This window comes from Strigops habroptila, chromosome 3 (assembly GCF_004027225.2).
Source record: "Strigops habroptila isolate Jane chromosome 3, bStrHab1.2.pri, whole genome shotgun sequence".
NCBI classification, from domain to species: Eukaryota; Metazoa; Chordata; class Aves; order Psittaciformes; family Psittacidae; genus Strigops; species Strigops habroptila.
Window position 1 is genome coordinate 37,589,656 of NC_044279.2, and position 24,893 is coordinate 37,614,548.

At 41.8% G+C, this 24,893-nt stretch overlaps 1 protein-coding gene across 8 annotated transcripts in view; it reads left to right on the forward strand.

Annotated features, from left to right (window-relative positions):
- Positions 1-326: 326 nt before the first annotated feature.
- The window catches only part of CPSF6 (cleavage and polyadenylation specific factor 6), a 31,300-nt gene continuing 6,733 nt past the window's right edge, over positions 327-24,893 (forward strand). The window contains exons 1-11 of one of the 8 annotated variants that reach the window (XM_030479659.1): positions 327-479; positions 13,563-13,774; positions 15,654-15,757; positions 16,477-16,622; positions 17,401-17,574; positions 18,652-19,156; positions 20,365-20,457; positions 21,449-21,564; positions 21,885-22,038; positions 23,052-23,246; positions 23,381-23,398. In XM_030479659.1, coding sequence (XP_030335519.1) covers positions 422-479; positions 13,563-13,774; positions 15,654-15,757; positions 16,477-16,622; positions 17,401-17,574; positions 18,652-19,156; positions 20,365-20,457; positions 21,449-21,564; positions 21,885-22,038; positions 23,052-23,241 — 1,752 coding nt within the window. In that variant the 5' untranslated portion in view covers positions 327-421 and the 3' untranslated portion in view covers positions 23,242-23,246; positions 23,381-23,398. The remainder of the gene's footprint in view (positions 480-13,562; positions 13,775-15,653; positions 15,758-16,476; positions 16,623-17,400; positions 17,575-18,651; positions 19,157-20,364; positions 20,458-21,448; positions 21,565-21,884; positions 22,039-23,051; positions 23,247-23,380; positions 23,399-24,893) is intronic. The other 7 variants (XM_032919815.1, XM_030479658.1, XM_030479660.1 and 4 more) reach the window with 7 other exon arrangements.

Sequence of the window (24,893 nt, forward strand, 5' to 3'; positions counted from 1 at the left end):
CCGATGGCCCGCGGTCGGACGGGACAGCGGAGCGCCGACCGCCGCCGGGGCCGCGCACTGCCGGACACGCGCGCGCTGAGGCGCCGCGAGCCCGCGGCCCAGCACGGCCACGCAGCGACGGGCACGCGCGCGGCGGCGGCGGGCGGCGGGAAGCGGCCCCGTGCCCCCGAGAGCGGAACGGGCAGGGCGGGCTACCGGGCCCTACGCCCGCGGCCGGCCCCCGCCGGGGGCGGAGCCAACCCACCGCCCCCCGCCCCGGGCCGCCGCGGTGCCGGAAGCAGCCCTCCCCGCGCGGAAGTGACGGCTCGCGCCCGCCCCTCGCTCCCTCCCTCCCGCCGCCCTCCCTCCCTCCGTGCCTCCCGGTGGCGGCTCGGCAGCCGGGCGCGGCTGGCGGCGGCCCGAGGCGCGGCCGGGCGGGATCATGGCGGACGGCGTGGACCACATCGACATCTACGCCGATGTGGGCGAGGAATTCAACCAGTACGCGCGGCCGGCGGGCGCGGTGCGGCCCGGCCCTCCCTCCCTTCCTTTTCCTTCCCTCGCCCCGCTTTCGCCGCCGCGCCGCTGCAGGGCCCTCAGCGCGGCGGCCCGGTCGCTGCCGCCGCCATTGTTCGGCGCGGCTCCGCCGCCGGGCTTTCCCGCCGCCGCCGCCGGTGCGCGGATCTGCGCGGGACGGGGCGGGGTGGGGGCAGCCGCGCCTCAGGCCCGGCCTGCGGGCGCTATCGGGGCCCCCGCTTGTCGGGGAGCGCCGCTGAGGGGAGGCTGCGGCGGGCAGGGCGAGGGAGGCCGCGGTGCGCCGGGAGCAAGCGCCTTCCCCACCTTCCTCCCTTTTTTTTCTCCCCGCCGTCCTTTCTTCCCTCCCTTCTCAAGTGCCCGCGCAGGAGCGGCTCTTACATCCCTCTCCCGGCCGGGTCGGAGGAGGCCGCGGAGGAGCGGGACCCTCCCGGGTGGGGTGGGGAGAGCAGCTCCTTCCCGGCGGCGGAGGGGAAGCACTGCCATTGTTCGCAGATGAATAAAAAAGCGCGAGCGGGAGCGGTTTCTTCGGGCCGCTCTTTGCGGGGGAGGCAGAACTAGTGCAGCTTTATCCCGCAGACACGGGGAAACTCACTGCCCGTTTCCTGGTTTTAGTTTCTTTTTTTCCCTTTTATTCTCTCCTAGTCTTTAAAAAAGTCACGCAGCCTTCTTTAGAGGACGGGCTTGTATTTTTATGAGGAAGTATGGGTGAAATAAACAGAACTTCCCTGGATTACCAAATATTCTGCTTTCCTAGTTCTCTTTTACCCCTCATCTTTTCCCAAAAGCCGTGTGCCAGCTTTCCTACCGAAACCTAATGTTCATATCGGTTTTGTGTGCCATCTGTCCCGTTTGTGACTCCTGCACTTCTTCCAGGTTGTGTTGCCCCAGATTGCATTTGTTCCTGCCCTAGAACATAAAAAACTCAGAACAACTGCACTTTCCACGCATTTACTGGTCTTGCTGTGTGATGCTGTATGCCTGCCTACCTCTCAGAGGACTGGAAAACAGGGAATAGGTTATGGAAGTCACAGTTAACTTGGATAGCAACTTATAACTATCTCAGGAAACGTTAATCCTTTAGATATTTATCGATTAAGTAATTCAAAAGATTAGTAATCTCATAAAGGTATACTATAAAAGAATGCCATACCGGAGAAGCAGATGTTGGAGAGGACTGATGTGTTCTTAGTTTGTCTGCAGTTAAAGGTGTCTCCCTTACAGTTGAAAGACTAAATTTAATAGGAGTGAACCTTAGGACAAATACTGTTTAGCATAAAAGTACATCTCTTCAGTTTCTTTAATAACTTGGTTTTGTTTTAATCAGTTCCAGGTAAAGCACTGATAACAAACGAAGTTTTTCAGGGGGAAAAAAAAAAACCCAAACAGAAAAACAAACCTATTGGAATCTGGTAGCGTTTGTGTAAATTCATGTGTGTAGAAGCCCTCAGAATAGGGTTGTTCTGTGCTGTAAGGGCAGTGCAGGCAGGTACTACCAGAACAAAAGTGATGGGATGATGCGTTTCACTCGCGTGGTCCTGGTCTGCTCAGGTTATGGTTAAAACTGGTACTCCCTATAGCCATGCTGGAAGTAGGGATGATGGTATAGATGAAGTCTTGTGATAATTTGGTTTAGCATATTCCAGCAGTCAGGAGACCAGTTATCTCTTTTTCACTGTATTCACCCCAGTTGCTGTCCTACTGGTGCTGCGTATCTGCAGTTTGCTTTCTCAGTTTGTGAACCTTGTAAAATACAGGGTAGAAAAGCAGAAAGAGGCTAGTGCCCCTTTCCCTCAGCTTGGCTCTGTGCTTTGTTTGCATTTTCCCCCTCCAAAAAAAATTTGCTTTTTGTTTTTTCCAAGTTGGTGAGGTTTTGTGTCTCTCTCACTTTTCTTTTTTCTTCTTTTTCTTTTTTTTCTCCTCTTTTTTCTTTTCATTTTTTCCCTCCTCTTTTTTCTTTTTTTTTTTTTTTCTTTTTAACTTTAACGTTATCTCAGGACCTGCACAGTTGAAGTATATTATTTTAAATAGAAAGTTTTACTGGGAACAGTTGACAGCTCTTGTATTTTCCCGTTCTCTTCTGTCAAGTATGAATGAAGACTAGTTGTTACTGTCTACAGTATTACTTACTACCTCTAATTCTAACATCATTGTGATGGGTCCTCTAGAAGCTTCTATTCGTGAATTACTGTTTCTGAATTTGAAGCTGACAGTTTAAACTGATAAGATGGGGAATGGTTCTGCCTATCTGTGGTTGGGAGAAGATGACAGTTGAGGAAATGCTGTAGGGAGAAAGCGATTTGCATTATTAATTTGTTTATGTAACGGACATTTTATGGAACACCGTATTTGTAAGGGAAAAATTGCCTTATGTAAAGCAATAAGTATTATTTTGATTGTGTTATGCTACGCCACAGTATTTGGCTTAACATATTCTTTCAAGTTGAACTATAGGAACCTTTCACTAGTTTGGCCAATAGCAGGGACTAAAAAATACACTGTGTATTTTTGTAGTTCTTCTGGGTACAATATAACTGTATTTATACCCAAGCAGGGATGAAACTTTTGTTTGCATCTGTAGTAAATGGGTCATTTAGGACTTGTGACTGGACGAGCTTTCCTTGGTTGTTCTGTCTTGTTCTGGGCCTCAAGGTACTCATCCTTGAGGCCCTTCTGGGATTGTGTTAATGCTTTTTTCCAGGAGAAAGAAGGGAGGGATGTTCTGCTTGATTAGTGCTAAATGAACCACAGGTTATAAGGGTGAAATAAGACCACAGAGCCATGGTTTTACAAGCTGGCTAAGATGGATGAAAGCTGAGAACTGTCTTGGGTTGTATTTAGTGTTGGTTGCAGTGAGCTGACTGACTCGAAGTCGGATCTTTTTAATGAAAATGCATTTTTCCTATTCCATCTAGAGCACATCCAAACTGTGTCTGTCAGCGTTGCGTCTCACTCTTTCATTAAGTTATTGTTAGTCATAATCATATTTTTTGTCCTGGGGCTTATAGCTTTGCTCAATTTGGCTCTTACCAGTTGTGTTTATTTTTTTAAATTGTGCTTTCCTCTCCCTGCTCCCTCCCAAAAACTCGGTTGAGTCATTTTCCATTTTGTTGTTCTGAGCTGGTTTCCACATGCAGTGGTCTTTAATATGTATTTGAAGACTCATCGGAGTCTCATCAGTCTAATACTTTCTGCATACATTGCTTGTTACCTGTAAGAAATAGGTATTGCATGGCATATTTCACCTTGAGCATCTCCCTATGTGTTACGCATCTTCTCTTCAGGAAAGAGATCTGTGCTGCACATGAGAACTGTATTATCTGCATAGAAATGGCAGAGGCTGGCATTCTTTTGATGGCGGAAGACAGCAGTAAGGGGCACTTTAGCAAATATTAGGGGATGTTTTGTACACAAAACCTAAACTATCAGTGCATGGTACTGAGGTGGTGAGTGCATGAAGCCACCTTGGGTCTGACTCAATGTTGCCTGCAACTTTCGCCAGCAAACTGGGGTTGCTTTCCTGCAGTCATGAAGGTGTGACTGTGCATTGTCCATTCTCTCTGATGCTCCGATCAGTTGTTTGATGGTATGTTTTTTTGTTTGGTGGGGTTTGTTTGGTTTTTTGGGGGTTTTTTTGTTGGTTTTTTTTTTTTTTTAAACCCCACACCAACCCTGGACATATTATACGTATTAATATACATATAAAAATCCTTCTGACCAAGCTGAGGATACAAAACAATTTTAGGATCTCTTATTTTAATGCTGTGGGGAAAGTGCTTGCCTCTGTTATAACGTAACAAGTATACTTGCATAGTTGCATTGTGGATATGTCTAAACATGCCTGTAGTGTTCTGTTGATATTTAAATGCTAACAAAATTAGAAAATGAAAGAGTTTTAAGTTTGTATTTTGGTGACTGAATAATAAAAATGATCTAGATAAGCAAGCAGCTGAGAGGCTAATTATCTGGAACCTCTGTGGCAACAGAACCTTAGAAACATGTTAGTTACTCTCTTAACTTTCTTGTCTATAACACAGAGAGGAAAATATTTTTATTTTTGTGTAATAAATAGTAAAAGCTAGCATTTAATAGCCACGGAAGCCAGGCTATTAAAAGAAGCCTTTATATCAGGAAGACGGGTGCCTGGTGCCTTATGAGAGGGGATGGACGCATCGTGGTATAATACATTTCTACTCGTAAGGGCAGAGATGTCTTGGTTGTAAAAACCATAAGCTGGCAGACCTGCAGGTACTATAAAATGTATGTGCAATGCCTTATTACGTATGTATGTGGTCAGTTCTGTTGGCCTGCTCGAAGGGGTAAGGGGAAGAGATAACCTTTGTATGTTTGCAAATATCAAACTACAAAGGAAACTCGAGACCATCTCATCTGCTGTCTCTTAGCTTTGTTCTAATGCAAACAGCACTATTACCTACATTTAATTTATACTTTTGACTACTTGTGAATTTTCAGTTACTCTATTTGACAAGGAGTGTGTGCCAGTTGTAGAGGTGTGACATGTAGGTCTGTAGAGTAAACGTGAATCTTGTGGTCTAACAGACTTGTCCACTGTGGTGGATGGTTCTGCCACAGGCAGTGGTGCTATTTTAGAAACATCAACAACTGCTGTTCTGTTAAGGTTCCAGTTTGTGTGCTCAGACAGCTGATCAAGACCAGGAAGATTTTGCTTATCTCTTCAACTTGTTATTTTTCAGGACCTGCAAATTTTTTTTTTTAAAGTGAGGATGCTAACTTGTATTTAGAATTTCAAGCACAAACGTTGTAACTTGGATGAAAAAATTGCTAAGGGAGAAGGTGGGTAATTGGCTTTTTTACTACTTGAGTGCTTTTTCTTTTCCCCCCCAGAAAAAAAAATGTAGTATTTTTTTAATTAAAAAAATACAAATTTTTATTTACATCACTGGATTTTAATGCCTTTTGAAGGTGTTAATTTAGTGTTTAACTCTTGCATTGAACAGAGCTGTGCAGAAAAAGCAGGTCTCAGGTGTATGAACAGTTAAAAGAAATTTTGGTGCTGGGGGAAAACTATTTCCAAAACAGCGTTTTTGAAGGGAGTGACCAGCTCTCTGCAACTCAGAGGAGCATGGCTGCTAAGTTCCAAAAATACATAATACTTTCAATTTGTCCCTTCTGGACATGACTGTGGTGTTCCCTGTTTTTATTGCGTTTATATTTGAATGTTGCAAACCACTGCAAACAGTAATTAAGACACAAAATACTGAAGAAGGGCTGAGTAACTGCAAGTGTAACAGCTAGTCTGACATGAATCTTTGAGGACGTATCTTTTAAGTACCCTTTTTATTCAGTCAGTCACACTTAGTAGCACAGAATGTGGAATTTCAGTCTTGATTTTCCAGAGCAAATGATCTAGTATTTCAGGCGGTGTTCTAGTTAAAACATGTGCTCTGGAAATGCATTGCTGGGGGCCAGAATAATGATGCTAACTTTGGTTTTTAGCATGTTTATCTGCGAGCCTGTGAATGACTATAATTGAGCAGAAATAAGGTCTCCTCATGCTTGATGATTTTCTCTTAACTGAGGAAGTTGAAAGAGGTCAAAACCAATTTGTGGTACAGGCAAAGCATTTGTCAAAATAGTGAGAACCAGAGAAGTAACACTTCTTGTATTCTTTTTCTTACTCTTCTAAAACTAGGAAAGAAGAGTGTGTTTAGGTAAATTTCCATGGTACACATATGAAAGAGAAAAGGGTTGTTGGATCTTGTGTAACAGCCATCGAGGCACCTCCTCTCTTCCATCTACACTTGCTGACTCATCATTCTTAATCGTCTAACCACACACCTTGTTGACAGACTTGTAGCCAGACTGGAATTCAGTCAGTTACCAAAGAAGCACAATGTAAGAGGAGATTATGGGGAGCAACACTGGGTTTTCTGTTGTGTCATTTTTGATTTAAATTAAGTCACTGATGCTGTCAGGCACTTTATGCCCGCCAAAAATTGTATGCAGACTGTGCTGCCCCATAATTCTTTCCTCCTTTGACGGTGACCAGAAAGCCAGTGTGATAGAAACTTGATATGGTTCAGAGGAGTTTCTTGCCACTAGGGAAGTGCTGCAGAGCTGTGGACTGCTGCCTGCTCCAGTATTTTGGCAAGGCTGACCTCAGCCTTCGCAGGGAGGTGGGTTAGTGTACGTCTGCTGAAAGACTAATGTCTGCCTGTTTGGATCTGTCTACCAAGACTATAAATTCTGCCTTCCTGAAGTCGTCACCCATACACACAGATGACTAGAATTACTGCACGTTTAGCAGAGTGTTTCCTTAGTTGTCTTGTGATATCATCCTTAATCTTCTTGCAAGATGTCATGTTTAGGCCTGTCCCAGGCAGTTACTTGAGCCTACTTTCATTAGATGCGATGGTAGGAGGAATCAAACTGAGACAGGGAACTGGACAGATGAGGTGAAAACAAGAAACCCTTATTTAATTTAATGATGATAAACTTGAGAGAGGTACTTTCTGTTGAGGTTTACAATGTATTGGTACAGTACAGTTTACTGAGGATCAAATCTGCTTGATTGGCAATTCCAAAACTTAGCTTATCTATTGTTTTCTTTTGTTTACTTTAGTGATACTCTCTCTCTATGAGTAGCAGGGGTAATGTTTTCAATATTTAAGAAAGCTGATCATCTGATGATGGTTGTGGCTATATTAGGTTTTCGACCAGGATTGCTAGCTTTGCAGCCTGTTTTTTTATGGAATCCAATTTGATTCTCTCTAGTCACCATATCTGGTACCGTGAACTATTCTATCTCAGATGCTTGTGTGGGTTTCTAGGTACAGATTCACAAGACAGTGGGTGCTGAAATATCCCTGATATCAGAGCCTGTTGAGGTGGTTGCTGTCCTGGATCAGGGTGGAAGAGCCCAGGAATCCTCTGCAGGCTTTCGAAATCCAGATTTTCCATGTCACAAAGCAACCTATAAAAGTAAATATAAAAGCTGAAGGTTAACTTAAACACTGTTAGACTCTCCTAACCTTTGTCAGACCACTATTGTTCACTGAGGAGTTATTGCCTTCCTGTCAGCAGGCATTTAGATAGTGCTTCTCTCTCACACAGATTGAGCTGTTCTATTACAGGTGGTTGCTAGGATAGTAAAAAAGGGTAGCAGCATCCCATTGTGGAATTGAGCACCATTGAATATGAGTGACAGTAAATAAGATGAAAAATGGCAAATATCAAAAGAAGTCTGTTTTAAAAATGGTTCTTTAATGCAAATATACAACACTCAGGTCCATTTATATTTGAAATTGACCCCACTGATTAAGGTTATGTTGTGTTTTTAAAAAAGGTTTTGTATGTTTTGTGAAGGAGATTATTATTGTTTACAGTCAGCATGTTTTGTCCTCTAAATTGTGATGACACTACAGCTGTGTCTGCAATAAAAGTAATATGGCTTGGTAGTAGCACATCAGCAAATTGAGGCAGTCGGGGCTCAGGCTCCTCCATCTACCTAACACGCTGTTTGCATTAAATTTAGTCTGGCCTTTTGGACCGAATTCACTACCACAAATTTAAATCACAACCACAGCTGTGATTCAAAGCTGTCTGAAGGCCCACTGATTGATCTTGTGCTGTCTGTTTCCATTTAGCAGGTAGGATGCACACGAGGAAGCACAGCTTCTGGAAAGAAACTGTCATTTCTATTTCCTCTGAAAGCAATCCAGTTTGCTTGGCCAGAACTGTGCTGTAACCTGTACAAGGGAGAAGGGAGTGATTTACTCCAAAACCTCAGGCTGTTTTTCTGAACTAAAATGTTCCAGAGGCAGCTATGATGCTGTAGAATAGTCCCCCTGGAGCCCATGAATAAGTAAATGATTAATAAACACAAACCCTTGGGTTTATTAAATTCAATGAAACAAAATAGAAATCTGCCCTTGCCTGCCCCTGTGTGAATGAGGAGATAAAAATCAAGTTAGGAATGCAGTAGAAATCTGAAAGGTAGAATGTTATGTTTGTCATTACGGCTCCTCTACAAGCATGGTCTGTTCACTACCAAATGTTTTGGTGGAAAAAAATTTGCTTGAGAGCAGGTGTTAGGCTCTCATTTTGCATATTGCTTGCTGTCCTGCTTTTGGCTGGCATAGTTAATTTCTTCCCAGTAACTAGTGCAGTGCTGTGTTTTGGCTTTAGTCTGAGAACAGTGCTCATAACACCAATGTTTTAGATGTTGCGGAGTAGCACTTACTCTGATAAAGGACTTTTCAGTCTCTCGTGCTCTGACAGTGAGGAAGGGCACAAGAATCCAGAGGAAGCAGAGACAGGACACCTGACCCAAACTAGCCAAAGGGGTATTCCATAGCACAGCACGTCATGCCCAGTATAGAAACTGGGGGGAGTTACCAGAAGGGACTGATCACTGCTCAGGGAAGGGCTGGGCATTAGTCAGCGGTTGGTGAGCAGTTATATTGTTCATCACTTGTCTTTCTTGGGTTTTATTCCTCTCTCTTTTTTTATCTTCCTTTCAATTATTATCATTGTTATTACTATGTTTTATGTCAATTATTAAACTATTCTTATCTCAGCCCAAAGGTTTTATCTTTTCCCAGTTCTCCTCCCAATCCCATCAGGGTGAGGAGAGTGAGCATGTGGCTGCATGGTAGCCAGTTGCTTGCCAGGAATAAACCACGAGAGTCCTTCTTGGTGCGCAGCATGGGGCAACGAAGAGTTGAGATAATGACAGATGTGATCAGAGCTGTTAAAACAATTTGTTACAAGCATTCACTGTATTGGTTTAATAGTTGCTGGTCACAATGTTGACTTATTCGCTCTCAAAGTTGTTGTGCTGGTTCTCAGAGTTGTGTTCTGTAGCACCTTACTTGCAGTATGTTCCCTGTTTTGCTGTGTATCACCCCTGGGGGCTGGGCTAAGGTTATCATTTTGTTGTACTTTGGAACACTGGCTTGCAATATGATAGAATTGCTGGTTGTGAAACTAAACTGGTATTTGTACTCAGCACTGCCATTACCTCTGTACTTCAGAAGCCATCTGTTGGAAACTGTTAATAATGACACCTGTAAACTTTTCTCCTTGGAAAGCCAACCTATTAGGAAACATCTTCCCCTTCTTCTCCAGGCTGATTACAACAGCATTTGAGAATTCTGAAAATGTTGAATGTCCTTGGGGTGTTGAAACCAGAATGGTCCTACTGTTAGGAGCCGTGAATGTGGTTCAGGTCTTGTTTAGGGTTAAGCAACTATTTGGGGCTACTCCAATCCCTGTGACAAGCACTGGGGCTACTTCAACCCCCATGACAGGCACTGCAGCTACTCAGACCCCTGTAATGGGTGATGCAGTTGAACCAGAGGACTGATCTGTGCCAGTATATCCGAATCGCCCTTATACATGAGAGGAAATGAACGTGAAAGGTAGCTTGTTTAGTAAAAGAGGACAAAGCAGGGCCATCACAAGAATAGGAGGAAGAGGCAGAACAAGAGGTAAGCTCTTGATCCCTATCACTGGGGTGATCTGTGAGATAGGTGAAAAGATTTTGGCTGTTGTCCAGGTGAGCACATTATCACCTGGCTGCTCTGATGCTGAGATAATGGGGCTAGTAGCCTGGAGGTAGAGGGTAGGGAAGCCAAGCAGTTGGGATCACTTTCTAGGGAAGGGGCATTGATAAGGTGATTGGAAAAGAGACACAAGTCCTCAGACTCTGGAAGTGACTCCTGTCAAGTGTGAAGGAAAGGAAGATGTTATATATCACTCAGGCAAGTGGGCCACCATTGAGAGAGGTATCTGGTACCTATGGGAATTAGCTGTGCTAGAGATGATTTATTATGACCTGAACAATGCACAGTCACCCATCAATCCAGATGAAGTCCAGTGCATGCAACCTGTGTGGTGGAAATTTGTACAGTGTGTTGGGGTCCCAACAGCTGAATGTATTGGAGACCAAAATCAGCCTGACTGGGAAAGAGTGGGAAAAGCATCCCATTGTGACTGGCTCAGGGGCTCTGTGCATCCGTGGCATAGAGGGTATTCTGAGGACATAAAAGGGTACTGGTGGGCTTTCAGTATAGCTGCCTTGGAGATGGAGCTAAATAAGCGATTGTCCACCTTGCCTAGTCTCTCAGAGGACCCTTCTGTTGGGGGGTTGCTGAGGATTGCAGAACAGCATGTGATGACTGATACCACAACAGTGCACCGGTGGCAATATCACACCAACAGAGACTCCATGATTCCCATTCATAAGCTGATTTGTCAGCTGGAGAGCCATGGAGTGGTTGGTGGGATCTGCTCACCCTTTAATAGCCCCATAGAGAATGCACATTCCAAAGTACAGTTTTATTGTAAGCCCTTTTTGTCAAGTGACCTGGAAGAAGGATGTCAAATGGGGCCCTGAGCAGCAACAAGCTTTTAAACAAATTAAACAAAAGATAGTTCATGCAGTAGCCCTTTTCGGACCAGTCCGAACCGGGCCAGATGTGAAGAATGTGCTCTACGCCACAGCCAGGGAGAATGGTCCTACCTGGAGCCTCTGGCAGAAAGTTCCAGGGGAGACTCGAGGTCAACTCCTCGGCTTTTGGAGTCAGGGATACAGAGGATCCGAGGCCAGCTGTACTCCCACTGAAAAAGAGATATTGGCAGCGTATGAAGGGGTTCGAGCTGCCTCAGAAGTGATCGGAACTGAAGCGCAGCTCCTCCTGGCACCCCGGTTGCCTGTGCTGGGCTGGATGTTCAAAGGCAGGGTCTCCTCTACACATCATGCAGCCGGTGCTACGTGAAGTAAGTGGGTCACACTGATCACACAACAAGCTCAAATGGGAAATCCCAGTTGTTCAGGAATCGTGGAAGTGATCATGGACTGGCCAGAGGGCAGAGATTTTGGAATGCCACCGGAGGAGGAGGTGATGCGTGCCGAAGAAGCCCCACCATATAATAAAATGTCAGAAAGTCAGAAGCAATGTGCCCTGTTTACTGATGGGTCCTGCTCTACTGTAGGAAAACATTGGAGATGGAAGGCAGCTGTTTGGAGTTCTCAACAAGGCACAGAAGCTACTGAAGGAGGCAAGTTAAGTCAGTTTGCAGAGGTGAAAGCCATCCAGCTGGCCTTGGACATTGCTGAACGAGAAAAATGGCCAGTACTTTATACTGACTCATGGATGGTGGCAAATGCCCTGTGGGGGTGCTTGCAGCAATGGAAGCAGAGCAACTGGCAACGCAGAAGTAAACCCATCTGGGCTGCTGCACTGTGGCAAGATATCACTGCCCGGGTGCAGAACCTGGTGGTGAAGTTACGCCACGTAGATGCTCATGTACCCAAGAGTCGGGCCACTGAGGAACACCAGAACAACCAGCAAGTGAATAAAGCTGCTAAGATTGAAGTGGCTCAGATGGACTTGGATTGGCAACATAAGGGTGAATTATTTTTAGCCCAATGGGCCCATGACACCTCAGGCCATCAAGGCAGAGATGCAACATATAGATGGGCTCGTGATCGAGGGGTGGACTTAACGATGGACACTATTGCCCAGGTTATTCGCGAATGTGAAACGTGCTGCAATTAAGCAAGCCAAGCGGTTAAAGCCTCTCTGGTATGGAGGACGATGGCTGAAGTACAAGTATGGGGAGGCCTGGCAGATTGACTATATCACACTCCCACCAACCCGCCAGGGCAAGCGCTATGTGCTTACCATGGTGGAAGCAACCACCGGCTGGCTGGAAACATACGCTGTGCCCCACGCCACTGCTCGGAACACTATCCTGGGCCTTCAGAAACAAGTCTTAGGGTTACATGGTACCCCAGAGAGAATTGAGTCAGACAATGGGACTTATATCAGAAACAACCTCATTGATTTGGGCCAAAGAGCATGGCATTGAGTGGGTATATTACATCCCCTATCATGCACCAGCCTTTGGAAAAAAGAATGGTACAAAGGACTGTTAAAAACTACTCTGAGAGCAATGGGTGGTGGGACCTTCAAACACTGGGATACACATTTAGCAAAAGCCACCTGGTTAGTCAATGCTAGAGGATCTGCCAGTTGGTCTGGTCTGGCCCATTTAAAACTTTCACGTAATGTAGAAGGGGATAGAATTCCTGTAGCACAAATATAGAATATGCTAGGCAAAGGCAAATCCACCTGTGGCATTGCTTTTGCTCAGGGACCTGGGTGCACTTTATGAGTAACGTGGGAGAATGGGAAGTCCAATGTCTGCCTCAAGCAGATTTGATTTTGGGTGAGAATAGCCAGTGAATTAAGTTGCATTATGTTAATTGCTATATATCATGTATGGATGATGTTAATAGCACTGTATATCACCATTTCTGTGATGGCTGTATGTCATACCAAGGGTATTACAGTAAAAATCACCCAGATTAATAAAGAATTAACTGTGATACCGGATGTGTGCAGTGGTGGTAGAACCAGAACTGGCTTCCGCATGCAACCGTACATCACCGCACACCATCTTTCATGTCCTTAAAGTCTGCTCTCATGGACCCCAAAGTCGTAGACTAAATGAATGCAACAGACGTTTTATAGGGACGCCCCATTGACTAGGGGAATGATATTTGTGTGTACCTACCAAAAGATAGGAATGGTGATGGTGGTTAAGTGAGATGTATTGGAAAGTGTGGGGCCTGGGCATGACACAAATGACATAGAAAGAGGGACAGATATCGTCTTGGTTTTGGCTGGGATAGAGTTAATTTTCTTCCTAGTAGCTGGTGCAGTGCTGTGTTCTGGTTTTAGTCCAAGAATAATGGATTTCTGTTTATATTACAAGGGCTGAAGTACTGTAATGCAAAACAGTGGCCAGAAGTACTTTTTGGGTTTTGGTGGTTTTGGGTTTTTTCCCCATCAGTTTAGAATATAATAGAAATTGTGAGAATTTTATATACTTTAATGTGAATGAAACCAGGGATTAGCTTTTCAGCAGGGATGTTATGTAGGCATTGGATCAGACTTACCATGTCTGTGGAACATGGCAGTTATCACAGCATTTGATTTCAAGTATGTTTTAAGAGGTTTAATGTTAAATATAATCAAGGTGTCTTTTTGTGTTTTAGGAAGCTGAATATGGTGGCCATGATCAAATTGATTTATATGATGATGTAATTTCTCCATCTGCAAATAATGGAGATGCCCCAGAAGATCGTGATTACATGGATTCTCTCCCACCATCTGTTGGGGATGATGTAGGTAAAGGAGCTGCACCGAATGTTGTCTATACATATACTGGAAAGAGAATTGCCTTGTACATTGGAAACCTTACTTGGGTAAGTAGCTTATTACTATTTAGGTATAGCCAGGAATTTTAAAATTATTGACATAATTCTTTGTAAATATTTTTTAAATTGTTTTATATGCAATACTGAGAGTACAGAAAAGCAGGCAGGTAAAAGAAAAAACACCACAAAACCCCCTGAAACGCAGTGAGTCTGACTGGAGCTGTCTCGATGCCTCAAAAAATCAAGGAACCCTTCAGTAAATATAAACTTTAAAGTTTCCTCTCATGTTTTAAGTGTTATGAAGGGTTATTTGTACTACTATCTTCTTAAGGTTTTCAGAAAACTGAATGGAAGAGAACAAGCTTAAACTGTGAAATACCTTATGCCTGCAGATACTTGAAGGCTACTGAACAAACCCAAATTACAGTAAACTCTTGCTGCAGTTTTTAGTTTAAAAAGGAGCTGGAAGGTTCTCTGGGATTTTCTTAAAATTACTTTCCACATTTTTCCAGGGCCACCTTCCACTTCTGGTTTTGCCAGGCAGTGACTCTTGCAACAAAACTGTTTTCAGGTATTTGCTTTGAGGCTTATTTCTCCTAGGAGTTGTAGATGTGGGATAACTCATTGAACAGCAGTTGCCCTTAAGACACTTACTTTTGTTAGCATTAGAGTATTTTAAACTCAATTGCAGTTAAACAAAGTGCAAGAGCTGGTCAGTAGCTGAATTAACGGGAGTTGATGTCTGGTTCTTCCAGATCCACGCTTGCAAAATTCTCATTCAGGGTTTTTTCCCTTCTGATTAATTTCTTACTGGTGCTAAACTTGAAAAAGAGTGGTTTATGGATGTTGAGGTGTTTGGGGTTTTTTTGTTAATTATTGCAGAATCTTAATTTCAGGAACTAATAGGTAAGTAAAGGAGCCATTGACTTAACAGTTGTACCATTCTGAAATACGAGTGGAATCTGTAAAATGCACATGAGTTTGCTGAACTCACGAAGTCAAGTGTCATGATTTCTAAAGCAGGTGGGCCAGTGTTCAGTAATTTGTGCTATTATTCATTATTTGGCTTCGCAAATGAAGTTAGCCACAAAGTGCATTTATCTACTTTAGTGTTGCTGTTGTGTGCTTTCTTTGCGTTAAGCTCTAAAGTAAGTTAATTTGTTGAATTTTTAAAGGAAGCCTTGGTTTGAGGGAGATAAGTAGTTCAGAATCTTTAAAGCCTACTTCGCACTTCCCATATGAAATTTAAAGAAGTGATGGAGTTGCAGAAGTAGGAAGAAAATCATAAGTGTTAGCGTCTTTGTGTATCTTTGGATGAGTGAAATCATTGAATGTTACATAGGCATTAATAGGAAATTCCAGCAAGTAAGTTTCGTTAAGTGGAAGCAGTTGTTTCTAAGCATAGTTTTTGTCTAGTTTCCCTTCTTTTGTCTGTAAATCCTGCTGGTTTTGTGCACATAATGTGTAGTTCATTGAATTCTTGCTAGTCAAAGCTGTCATAAAGAGCACCTGGTTAATATGGTGTTTAAAATTGACGTTTGTGTGGAAATAATGGAATGGGAGAGGAAAAATGGATTGGGTGTGGAAAAAGTAAGTTATTGGAATGGTCCAGTTTAAGCCTTATGTTCTCAAAAAAGCTACTCAAATCCAAATCCTTTTTTTGGGGGCATACTGTAACTGGTGTAATATGTGGAGGGGGTGATCCAATATAGCATATGGGCAAGCGTATATGTCTTTCAGGTTAATTTTCTGAGAATTGTAAAGTACAAATGACTGCTTGCCGAAAGTCAGAAAATTTTGACAGCCTGAATAAAGTATTCCTCTTGTCCAACTTCACATCCCCAAAAGAATCCATGGAAAACTTAGCTGCCCTTTTCCTGGTGTTTTAGATAAGCTTTTATAACTGAATATTAAAAATCTTTTTCAGTGGACAACAGATGAAGACCTGACCGAAGCAGTTCACTCACTGGGGGTAAACGATATTTTGGAGATAAAATTTTTTGAAAATCGTGCTAATGGCCAGTCTAAAGGGTAAGAACTCATTGTCTGGTTTTTCTGCAAATGGCCTGAAGTTTGGGAGGGTAGAAAGGGGGAAAGAGTTTTCAGTTTTCGTAACTGTCAGTATGTGAACTGATAATCTTTATGGATGTGCAGCAGTGAATGGGTATATTGTTTCATACTCAGGACTTAAATGTCAGGTATAAATTTTTATGGTGGCATTGTGTCTCATTTTGTGAGTTGCGTCTTTTTGGCTGTCTTCATTAAGACTATTCCTAGATTTCAGTTAGTGTGGTGGTGAGGTGATACTTCCCCCAACTGCCATTGTTAAATCTTTCTTTACATCTTTATTTTCCATTAACTGTTGAAAGTGAGTGCTTAAGCCCATTTTTCACCAGCAACCTAGTCTTTGCATGAATGTGCCTTTCCCTCTCCTTACTAGTAATGAGAACACAGTAAATGCTTAATAATAACTTGGTCATATGAATTCATATATAGTGATACTCTGCCAAAAAGCTGCCTTTGTTGTGATGTATTTGTTTGATGCATTTTGTACTTTTGATGGTTCTTATGTCCTAGAATGAGTTATTTTATCTGTTCTGAAAACTGGACTATGACCTACGGGACAGTTTCTGTATCTCGTTTTCAAGTATTCTTTTGCTTGCGTGTAACCTTTTCCATGAGGCATCAGGATATCCAGGAAATGGGAAGAACTGTGGTGTAACTTTATTTTCCCTCCCCCTGCCTTTCAGGTTTGCCCTTGTGGGTGTGGGATCGGAAGCATCCTCCAAAAAGTTGATGGATTTGTTGCCTAAAAGAGAATTGCATGGGCAGAATCCTGTTGTAACTCCATGTAATAAACAATTTCTGAGTCAGTTTGAAATGCAGTCAAGGAAAAGTAAGCCTTTCTTATGTGCTGTCTTGAAAAAACAGTTTATTCCAATAGTAGTATGGCAATTCTTCTCTCAGCTTGTGATAATTTCTACAGTTTAAAATAGCTATAAAGTGCTTACAGTCCAGGTGAATGAGGTTGCATCTTTGCTTAAAAATGTTCCTCTTAAATAAAAGTGAATAAAAAAACCCAAATAACCCAAACAACCCCCACAATCAAACAAAAACCCAAACCAAAACACTTAATACACTGAAGAGCTGCTGATTTGGCAAGAGATAGCAGTCCCTGACGGAAGATTGCAGCTTTGTGAAGCTCTTATAGTTGGAGAAGCTTCCTCAATTTCTTGTGGATGTAATTGAAAAAAAAGAAGAAAAAAGTCACAAAAGCATTTAGAAATTCAACATTTGTAGACAAACTGGACTGAATTCTGCTGTCTGGACAAGCTGTGCTTATGACAGAATGGAGAAAAGGGATTCTGTGTTGTGCTTTCCTCCAGCACCTTGTCTTGTGGTTCCCAGCCCTAATTGTTTGTGGCCTTGGGCTGTATTAGAGGAAGTACTGACAGTCTCCCCAGATGCCATTCCATTAGTATGGGGCATAGTGGATCACTGCCATATTTTAGGAAAGCACTTACTCCTCCCCAAATGCTTTGAGTTTGGGTACCAAGGAAGAAGTCGGTGCTCCTAAGGTCATGCTTTATCATTGCATAAAACATTAGGTCAGGTGTTGAAAAGCTTTCGCCTATTTTGATTTATGTAATTACACTTTTGCCTTTCCATTGCAGCCACACAGTCTGGCCAGATGTCTGGGGAAGGTAAAGCTGGTCCCCCAGGCGGAAGCTCACGTGCAGCATTTCCACCTAGTAACAGAGGGCGAGGCCGTTTTCCAGGTGCCATTCCAGGTGGAGACAGATTCCCTGGACCAGCAGGGCCAGGAGGGCCCCCACCACCTTTCCCAGGTAAAATAATTCATATGTAGAGTTTATTTCATTTGTGTTTTCTTGTGTTAGTGTGGCATACTTACTTGGGAAATTATAAAAATCGAGACAATTCAGTAGCGTGCTGTAATCAGTGGTCACAGCTGGACTGTAGGATTTGACAATATTTCTTTGTTGATATTCAAACAAGACCTGTATTTCCAAAATTTGATAGCAATATAATAACATTTTCTAGAAACAGTCTTTATAATCTGTCAATGTATATACTTTTAAAGTATGAAAAAAGACAGATCAATCCTGTTGGCAAGTAGACTTGCCTTTAGTGCAGTGTAGTTCAGATTTGCTATATGGGGTGAGAATGCCTCTGTTGCAGAGTGTAAAGTAACTCTTCCTTACTGCGTTACAAGTTTGCACACCATCAGAAATTCAGCTTTGCTTCATGCCCAGTGACAGGTTTGTTAGCACTTTGAGTACCGCGAATTTGGAGAGGAGGTGTTCATGTTTAGTCAGGTATCTGATGTGGCAGAACAGTCAGGCTTGTGTTGCAGTGAAGTTCTTATTTCAGCTTAAGTATTTTTTAATAAATGTCATTCAGTAGTAGGTTGTTTACTAACAATTGAAAAGCCACTAGTGAGGACCTGAAAGTAGGTTTGGATACTGCATTTACCTTACCTTCTGCAATATGGCTTTTCCCAAATTTTTAATATACGTTGTATCTTGTGCCCCATATAAAAGACTAGCTGCAGCCGTAAGTAAGGATGCAATGTTTTCTCCTTTTCGTAAGATTTTGGGGGTGTTGCTAACAATAGCAGGTGATTATGTGATTGGGGGGGTGAGTTGTCATTTTTCAGGTTAATGTTGTTCTCTTCAGATATTGACAGTCAAGCAACTGTTAAAAGTTTTCTAAGCTACTGGACCCAAAGTGGGGCTGTGCACGTCTTGTGTGAGTTGCAGATTGTTTAGTGAGGTTGTTCCTGGTGTTTTGTTGTTTAAGAATAAAAAAAAGGGCCAGAACTTTAATTATTTTGCTAAGTCTTTGTTTATATTTATTAACTCTATTTTATTTTTCTATTTATTTTTTTTTTTCTTTTATTTTAGCTGGACAAACTCCCCCTCGTCCACCTCTAGGTCCTCCTGGCCCACCAGGCCCACCAGGCCCTCCACCTCCTGGTCAGGTCCTCCCACCTCCATTAGCTGGACCTCCTAATCGTGGTGACCGTCCGCCACCACCAGTTCTGTTTCCAGGACAGCCTTTTGGTCAGCCTCCACTTGGGCCACTTCCTCCAGGCCCTCCACCACCAGTTCCAGGCTACGGGCCACCACCAGGTCCGCCACCACCTCAGCAGGGTCCACCTCCACCTCCGGGTCCGTTTCCCCCTCGTCCACCTGGCCCTCTTGGGCCACCCCTGACTCTTGCTCCTCCTCCACATCTCCCTGGGCCACCTCCAGGTGCTCCACCACCTGCACCACATGTGAATCCAGCTTTCTTCCCCCCACCTGCCAATAGCGGCATACCTACTTCAGACAGCCGTGGCCCACCTCCAACAGATCCATATGGCCGACCTCCACCATATGACAGAGGTGACTATGGGCCACCTGGAAGGTGAGTGCTTTTGGTGTAATGTGCTTGGTAGCAGATTTTACTCCTCTTGTAGGAAGCACTTGATTTTCCCTTTTAATGAAAATATTAGAAATAATGAAAAATGGGGCTGGAAAAGATCCAACCAGTCTTCTCATTTGCCCCTTTTCACTGAAATATCTCTCAAGCACATTTGTAGTAGTAAGAAGATCTTGAAATGCAACATAGTAATCGCTTTCACTTTTCAGCTGTGAACTGTTTTCACTGTTCTATTTGGCAGTGTCGTCATTCCATGTGTTCTACATGTAAACTTATATTGCTTCTTATGCAGCAGCTTCTGGCTGTGCTTCTGTCTTAACCTAAATTTCTGACTCACACCTTTATCATCAGTGCTTTGCAGGCTGTCTTTTTAGAATGGTCTGAAGTTCTCCTTTTTGATTATGTGCATATGTCGAGTACAGCGCCATACCAAGCTCATACCATCTTCATCTTTCAGCATCTCTGCTTGCCTCTTTTTTTCTTTGGGGTTCAATTCAAAGTTAGTCTTTGTCTCAAAATCCAGGTGTGAATTTACGGCAAGGCTTTTATCTTCCTTTCCTGTCAAGACGCTTCTGCTTATTTGGTGCAGTCCTGCTGTGTTTGTAGCAGTGGCTTTTCCTATGGTTAATCCTGTCTGGGACGGAGTTCTTGACTCTCTCTTGACTTGACTTGTCAAGTTTTTCACATCTTGTTTGAAACATCTTTTTCATCTGCGCTTTTAAGCATCTCTGTCTTGCTGTTGTTTCTTGATTTTTCACCATATTTGTATTTGTCACGGAAAATTTTGGGATAAATTGTAAGAAAGACACTTTTTGCAAAGTTACGTTTGGGTTTTAGGTGTGATTTTACTGCTAGCATGAGAGACTTCTCTTGCTTAAAATGTTTTCTGCAAAGACGCTTTGTTTTGATTCTTCTTTTATCACAAAGTTTTAAAACCCCCATGCATCTGTACATACTATGTTCAAACAAGCGATAGAAAATCAAGCATTTGGCTTAATTGCCTGATTAAAAAAAAAATATGGTGTTGATTGTTTTTTGATGGACAGAAATCGAGGTTGTCTGCAGTTTATAGAATGTCTGGGGAGGGAAGGAGTGGGAATAGGACAGTATAATTTGCTGTCCAGTATTTTTCATTAATAATGTTAAAACTATAATCCATAACTATTTAAATTGTCATTAATTATATATCATAGGCGTTTCACTGGAAATAACATGTCCATAAGAGAAAAATTACATATTCCATTCTATGGGAGGCACACGAAAAATAATACTCAAAACTCAGGGAGGTATGAATTTTTAGACATTTCCTCTTATGCTAAACTGGCTATAGGATCTTGTTCCACTTCTTGCAATTAAGAGGATAGCATTGCTTATTATTCTGCATTTTCTCTCTACCAGAAGGACTAACACTGTTCTAGAAATACCAAGCAGTGGGCCAGTTTACCAGTCTCACCATTTGTTTCTAACACGTCTCCAAATTTTCTATGTGATACCCAGACTGGCTAATAGGACACTGCAAAACTTTTGGGAAAATTTTTGTAGAGGTTAACTTCTGTTACTTTGGAAACCCTATACAGGTAGCTAATGATTAAAGTAAAAAAGTGTAATGAGCACAAGGATTCTGCTTTATTGTTTCCTCCTTACTGTGACCGGTTTGGAGATCAAATTGGAGCACCTTGAACTTGACCAGAAATAAACCCCAAAAATAAGTTGTAAAATGTTGAAGTATCATTGAGAAAATTGAGTGTTTTAAAGATGACAGACTACGTTTGCTTTTCATAAGTTTCAGCATTCTGGTCTTAGTTAAGATCTGGGAAACAGGATCATATAGTTCTAATTCCAGTATTGTTATAAAAATGATCTCTAATATTGCTCAAAGTTGCATTGCCTATGTACGTGTATTTCCACATCCATTCAATTGGGATATCTACTTTCATACCTTCAAGGATTTTATGAAAATTATAAATATTTGTAAAGCACAATATTAAGTGCTGCTGAATCTTCAGAATAGATGGAATGAACAAGAATAAGTCTGTTCATACAGCAATGTCTTAATTGTTTACCTTTTTTATTTTATTTTGGTTTTATTTTTTTTTTTAGCTTTCAGGATGTTATACTGTAACATGGTCCTTAACAAAAATCAAAACCAAACCCAGATCCTGCTTTCTTTTCTGTTTGTCACTTTGCTTGAAGTTGCAAACTTGGATTGTTAAAACTGCAATGATATCTTGTAAAGTTTTTTTTTAACCTTTAAAATACTAATTTTATTGCTTGCAGAGAAATGGACGCTGCAAGGACACCTCTAAGTGAAGCAGAATTTGAAGAAATCATGAATAGAAATAGGGCAATCTCAAGCAGTGCCATTTCAAGAGCTGTATCAGATGCCAGTGCTGGTTAGTAAAACTTCATTAATGTGTTTGCTACCCAACTGGAAAGAGTTCATGGTTTCTCTGTTAGGAAACTGGCAGCCCTGAAGCCACACTTTCCTAATAGGAAGCTGAATCTAGGTACAAGCTATGACTGATTTTGTACCAGAATCCAGTTAGTTTCTGAGAATGCCTTCTGAGTACTGATCTGGACAGTATTCTGATATTTGGTTCTACAGTAAATTATCTGGATGGCTGTTGAAGAGACTCAAAATGGTAACACTATTACAGTTAAAATTCTTTGGCTTAATTTGCATCATATGATTGTGATCTTCTGTCATTTTCAGGGGACTATGGAAGTGCTATAGAGACCTTGGTAACTGCAATTTCTTTAATTAAACAGTCCAAAGTATCTGCGGATGATCGCTGTAAAGTACTTATCAGCTCTCTTCAGGACTGCCTTCATGGAATTGAGTCCAAGTCTTATGGTTCTGGATCCAGGTAAAACTTTCCTCTTCCATCTGCCCTAACTTATAAAAGGGAAGGTGTAGTGCAGGACTGGTTCACAGGGAACAAATTCACAGAGAAGAAATTAAGTCACGTAAGAAGCGTAGTGATTTGCTGAGTTGCACAAGAAGTGTGTGTAAGAATCAAATAGAGGTTTCCCAAATTTAGCTGCCTTTTCATTAACCCTCTTTTCAAAATTGATCTGACTAGCTTAAATTTGACTCTTAGTTTTATTTGGTATGCTTTTCTACGTGGTACTCTTGCAATTTGTAAACTTCAAAATTGAATTGTCTTTTATCAGTTAAGATGTCCAGTGCATAATTTCTATTATAATTTGCTGTTGAAAATTAAGACTGAGGATACTTGATTCCAGTTTTCATCTTGCCTGAAAGTAATTTTCTCCATACTTGTCACAGTAGGAATACACTTGAGTTGGGGGGAAAAAAAGCTGGGCAGAATGATTTTTTTGCCTGTGGTCCTTTGTCAATCTAAGAATTGAGAGTAGGTATATTTCAAATTCATAGACTCTTCTATCTAGTATAAATAAGAAATAGGTATTTCTTTCAAAACATAAATAATGCCCCTTTCAGTATTAGGACAAACACTGAGGTTCTGTTTCATTAGGATAGTGTAGCAGTAGTGTAGTTAGCCTTGAATATTAAAGATGCAAAGACAGCTGGTTTTGGCACGTACTTTCAGTACACAGATTAGCAGCCATGTTGTAGTGATCATTTGAGGTATGGTGCATTCCCTCAGCTGATTTCAGCCAGCTCATCCTCCATTCTGATGATGAACATTGTTATTGGCTGCATCTTGCTATCTCTGAGTTGTTAGTCACCTCCTTCTGTATCAGCTGTCTTTCACGTTATATACAGAAACATATCTGCATCACAGTGAACAGATGCTTCTCTCGTATCCTTTTTTGATCAAATCCATACTCATAATACAAAATTGGATGTGGGTGGCTTGTGTTATGAAGAAAAATTTAATGAAGTAATTTCTTTTAGAAGACGTGAGCGATCCAGAGAGAGGGACCACAGTAGGTCACGAGAAAAAAGTAGGCGCCACAAATCACGTAGTAGAGATCGTCACGATGACTATTACCGGGAAAGAAGCCGTGAAAGAGAGAGGCATCGTGATCGTGACAGAGATCGCGACAGAGAACGAGACAGAGAGAGAGAATATCGTCATCGTTAAAGAAGGTGAGCATTTGTTTCATGTTCTTCAACTTTACAACTTAGTAAAAGTAACTACTCTGGGTTTGGGATTGTTTACACCATTAATGTCTGCATTTAAGTGGTCCTACAGTATGTACTGAATCACTTTCTCCTTGCAGCATCTGACATGAATGTAGGTAAGTAACAACAGGTAACTGGTCTTGGGAGGGAGGGAGTATTTGTGTGCTTCTCTTCTGCAGTTTGCATGCTGCCTTTTGAATTTTAGGTTGTATTAATGTTTGCAGTTTTTATGAAATGTGATGAAACCAATTCTTAAAAAAAGGCAGTAAGCCAGACTGTAAGTCTGCTCTCTTTGTAATCTTAGAAGATTATATAAAATTTATGGTTCTATTTCTTGTATTTTTAAATACTAAATTTGTATTTTAAAATCCTTGTGTAAGGACTGCAGCATTTAGCCCTTCATATGTTGTGTGTTATTTCACGTTTAGGGAACATGTGTACATACAGTTGCTGTCCTTGCACGAGTATGGCAGTGGGCTCTTGGGGGTTTTGTTTGTTGGGTTTTGTTCTGTTTTGGGTTGCTTTTTTTTTCTTTCCCAGTGAGTTTTTCCCCAAATTCAGGAAATACAGCCAGACTTTGCTCTTTATTCTATGAAATGTGACCTGCCAGTATCTTCTGTCTTCAAGCTAAATTCAGGTGTTATCTTTAATAAGATTTACACTCAGTTGTTCCCCACCACCCTAATTTTTCATTGTCTCCCCCCTCTGATAGTAATTTTCTGAAGACTAGTAAACAAATGCACGACACAAGGATTGTTTCTTTTCTCGTTGTTCACAAACTAATGCGTTCTTTTATTTCATATATCTGCAGTCTTGCATGCCTCAACCCTCTAGATAGCTGTAAAGTAGCAGGCTTATTTCAGTGTACTGCTGAGAGCTTTAAAATACATAGACATGTCCATCACATATACTGTACCATTTTGGAGATCGGGAGTTCAAGCTACCCATGATTCCTTATATTTGACAATTGGAAAAAGCTATTAGTTAAATACTGTTAACTACCTATTAGTTTCTCTGCAGTGGTCTTTTTCCTTTTTAAAACTTCACACTACATCTGCACTAAAATTGAAGCTTGCAGACTTGCCTGTCTGCCCAACTGCCATTTCATACATCTACCTCTGATTTAGTTTTCAGATTTGCATGTGGGTATTTATTCAGGGAAGCTCATTTACAGAAGTTAGAGGAAAATTTTCGAGAAATTACATAAAATGTAGTATTTTCACTCCGAAGTGAAAATATAATTTTGTATTATGTAAATGTCAGGTTTTTAGTTAGGCTTTTGTGTTACTGACTCCTCTGGGAAGGAACAAATTCTGATACTAAATGCTCCAGTCTGTTAAGTGGGTGTTGTCTTGGCTTTATATACAAATAGGGGATACATGAAATGGTAACCAACCTAGAGGAGGGCAGTCAAAGGCTTAAATAGGAAGGTGAAATGCGGCAGCTGAAATGAAGTTGGCAGTATATTTGTTAATGCCACTTTTTGTCATAGAAAATGGGTTGGTAGAAATATTTCTGGAACTGCATAAAATAGAAACTGTGGTTCTTAATTGTAAAGTATCAGAACATAAAAATCGAGATTTAACAAAAATAATTATAGTTCTTTTGTTG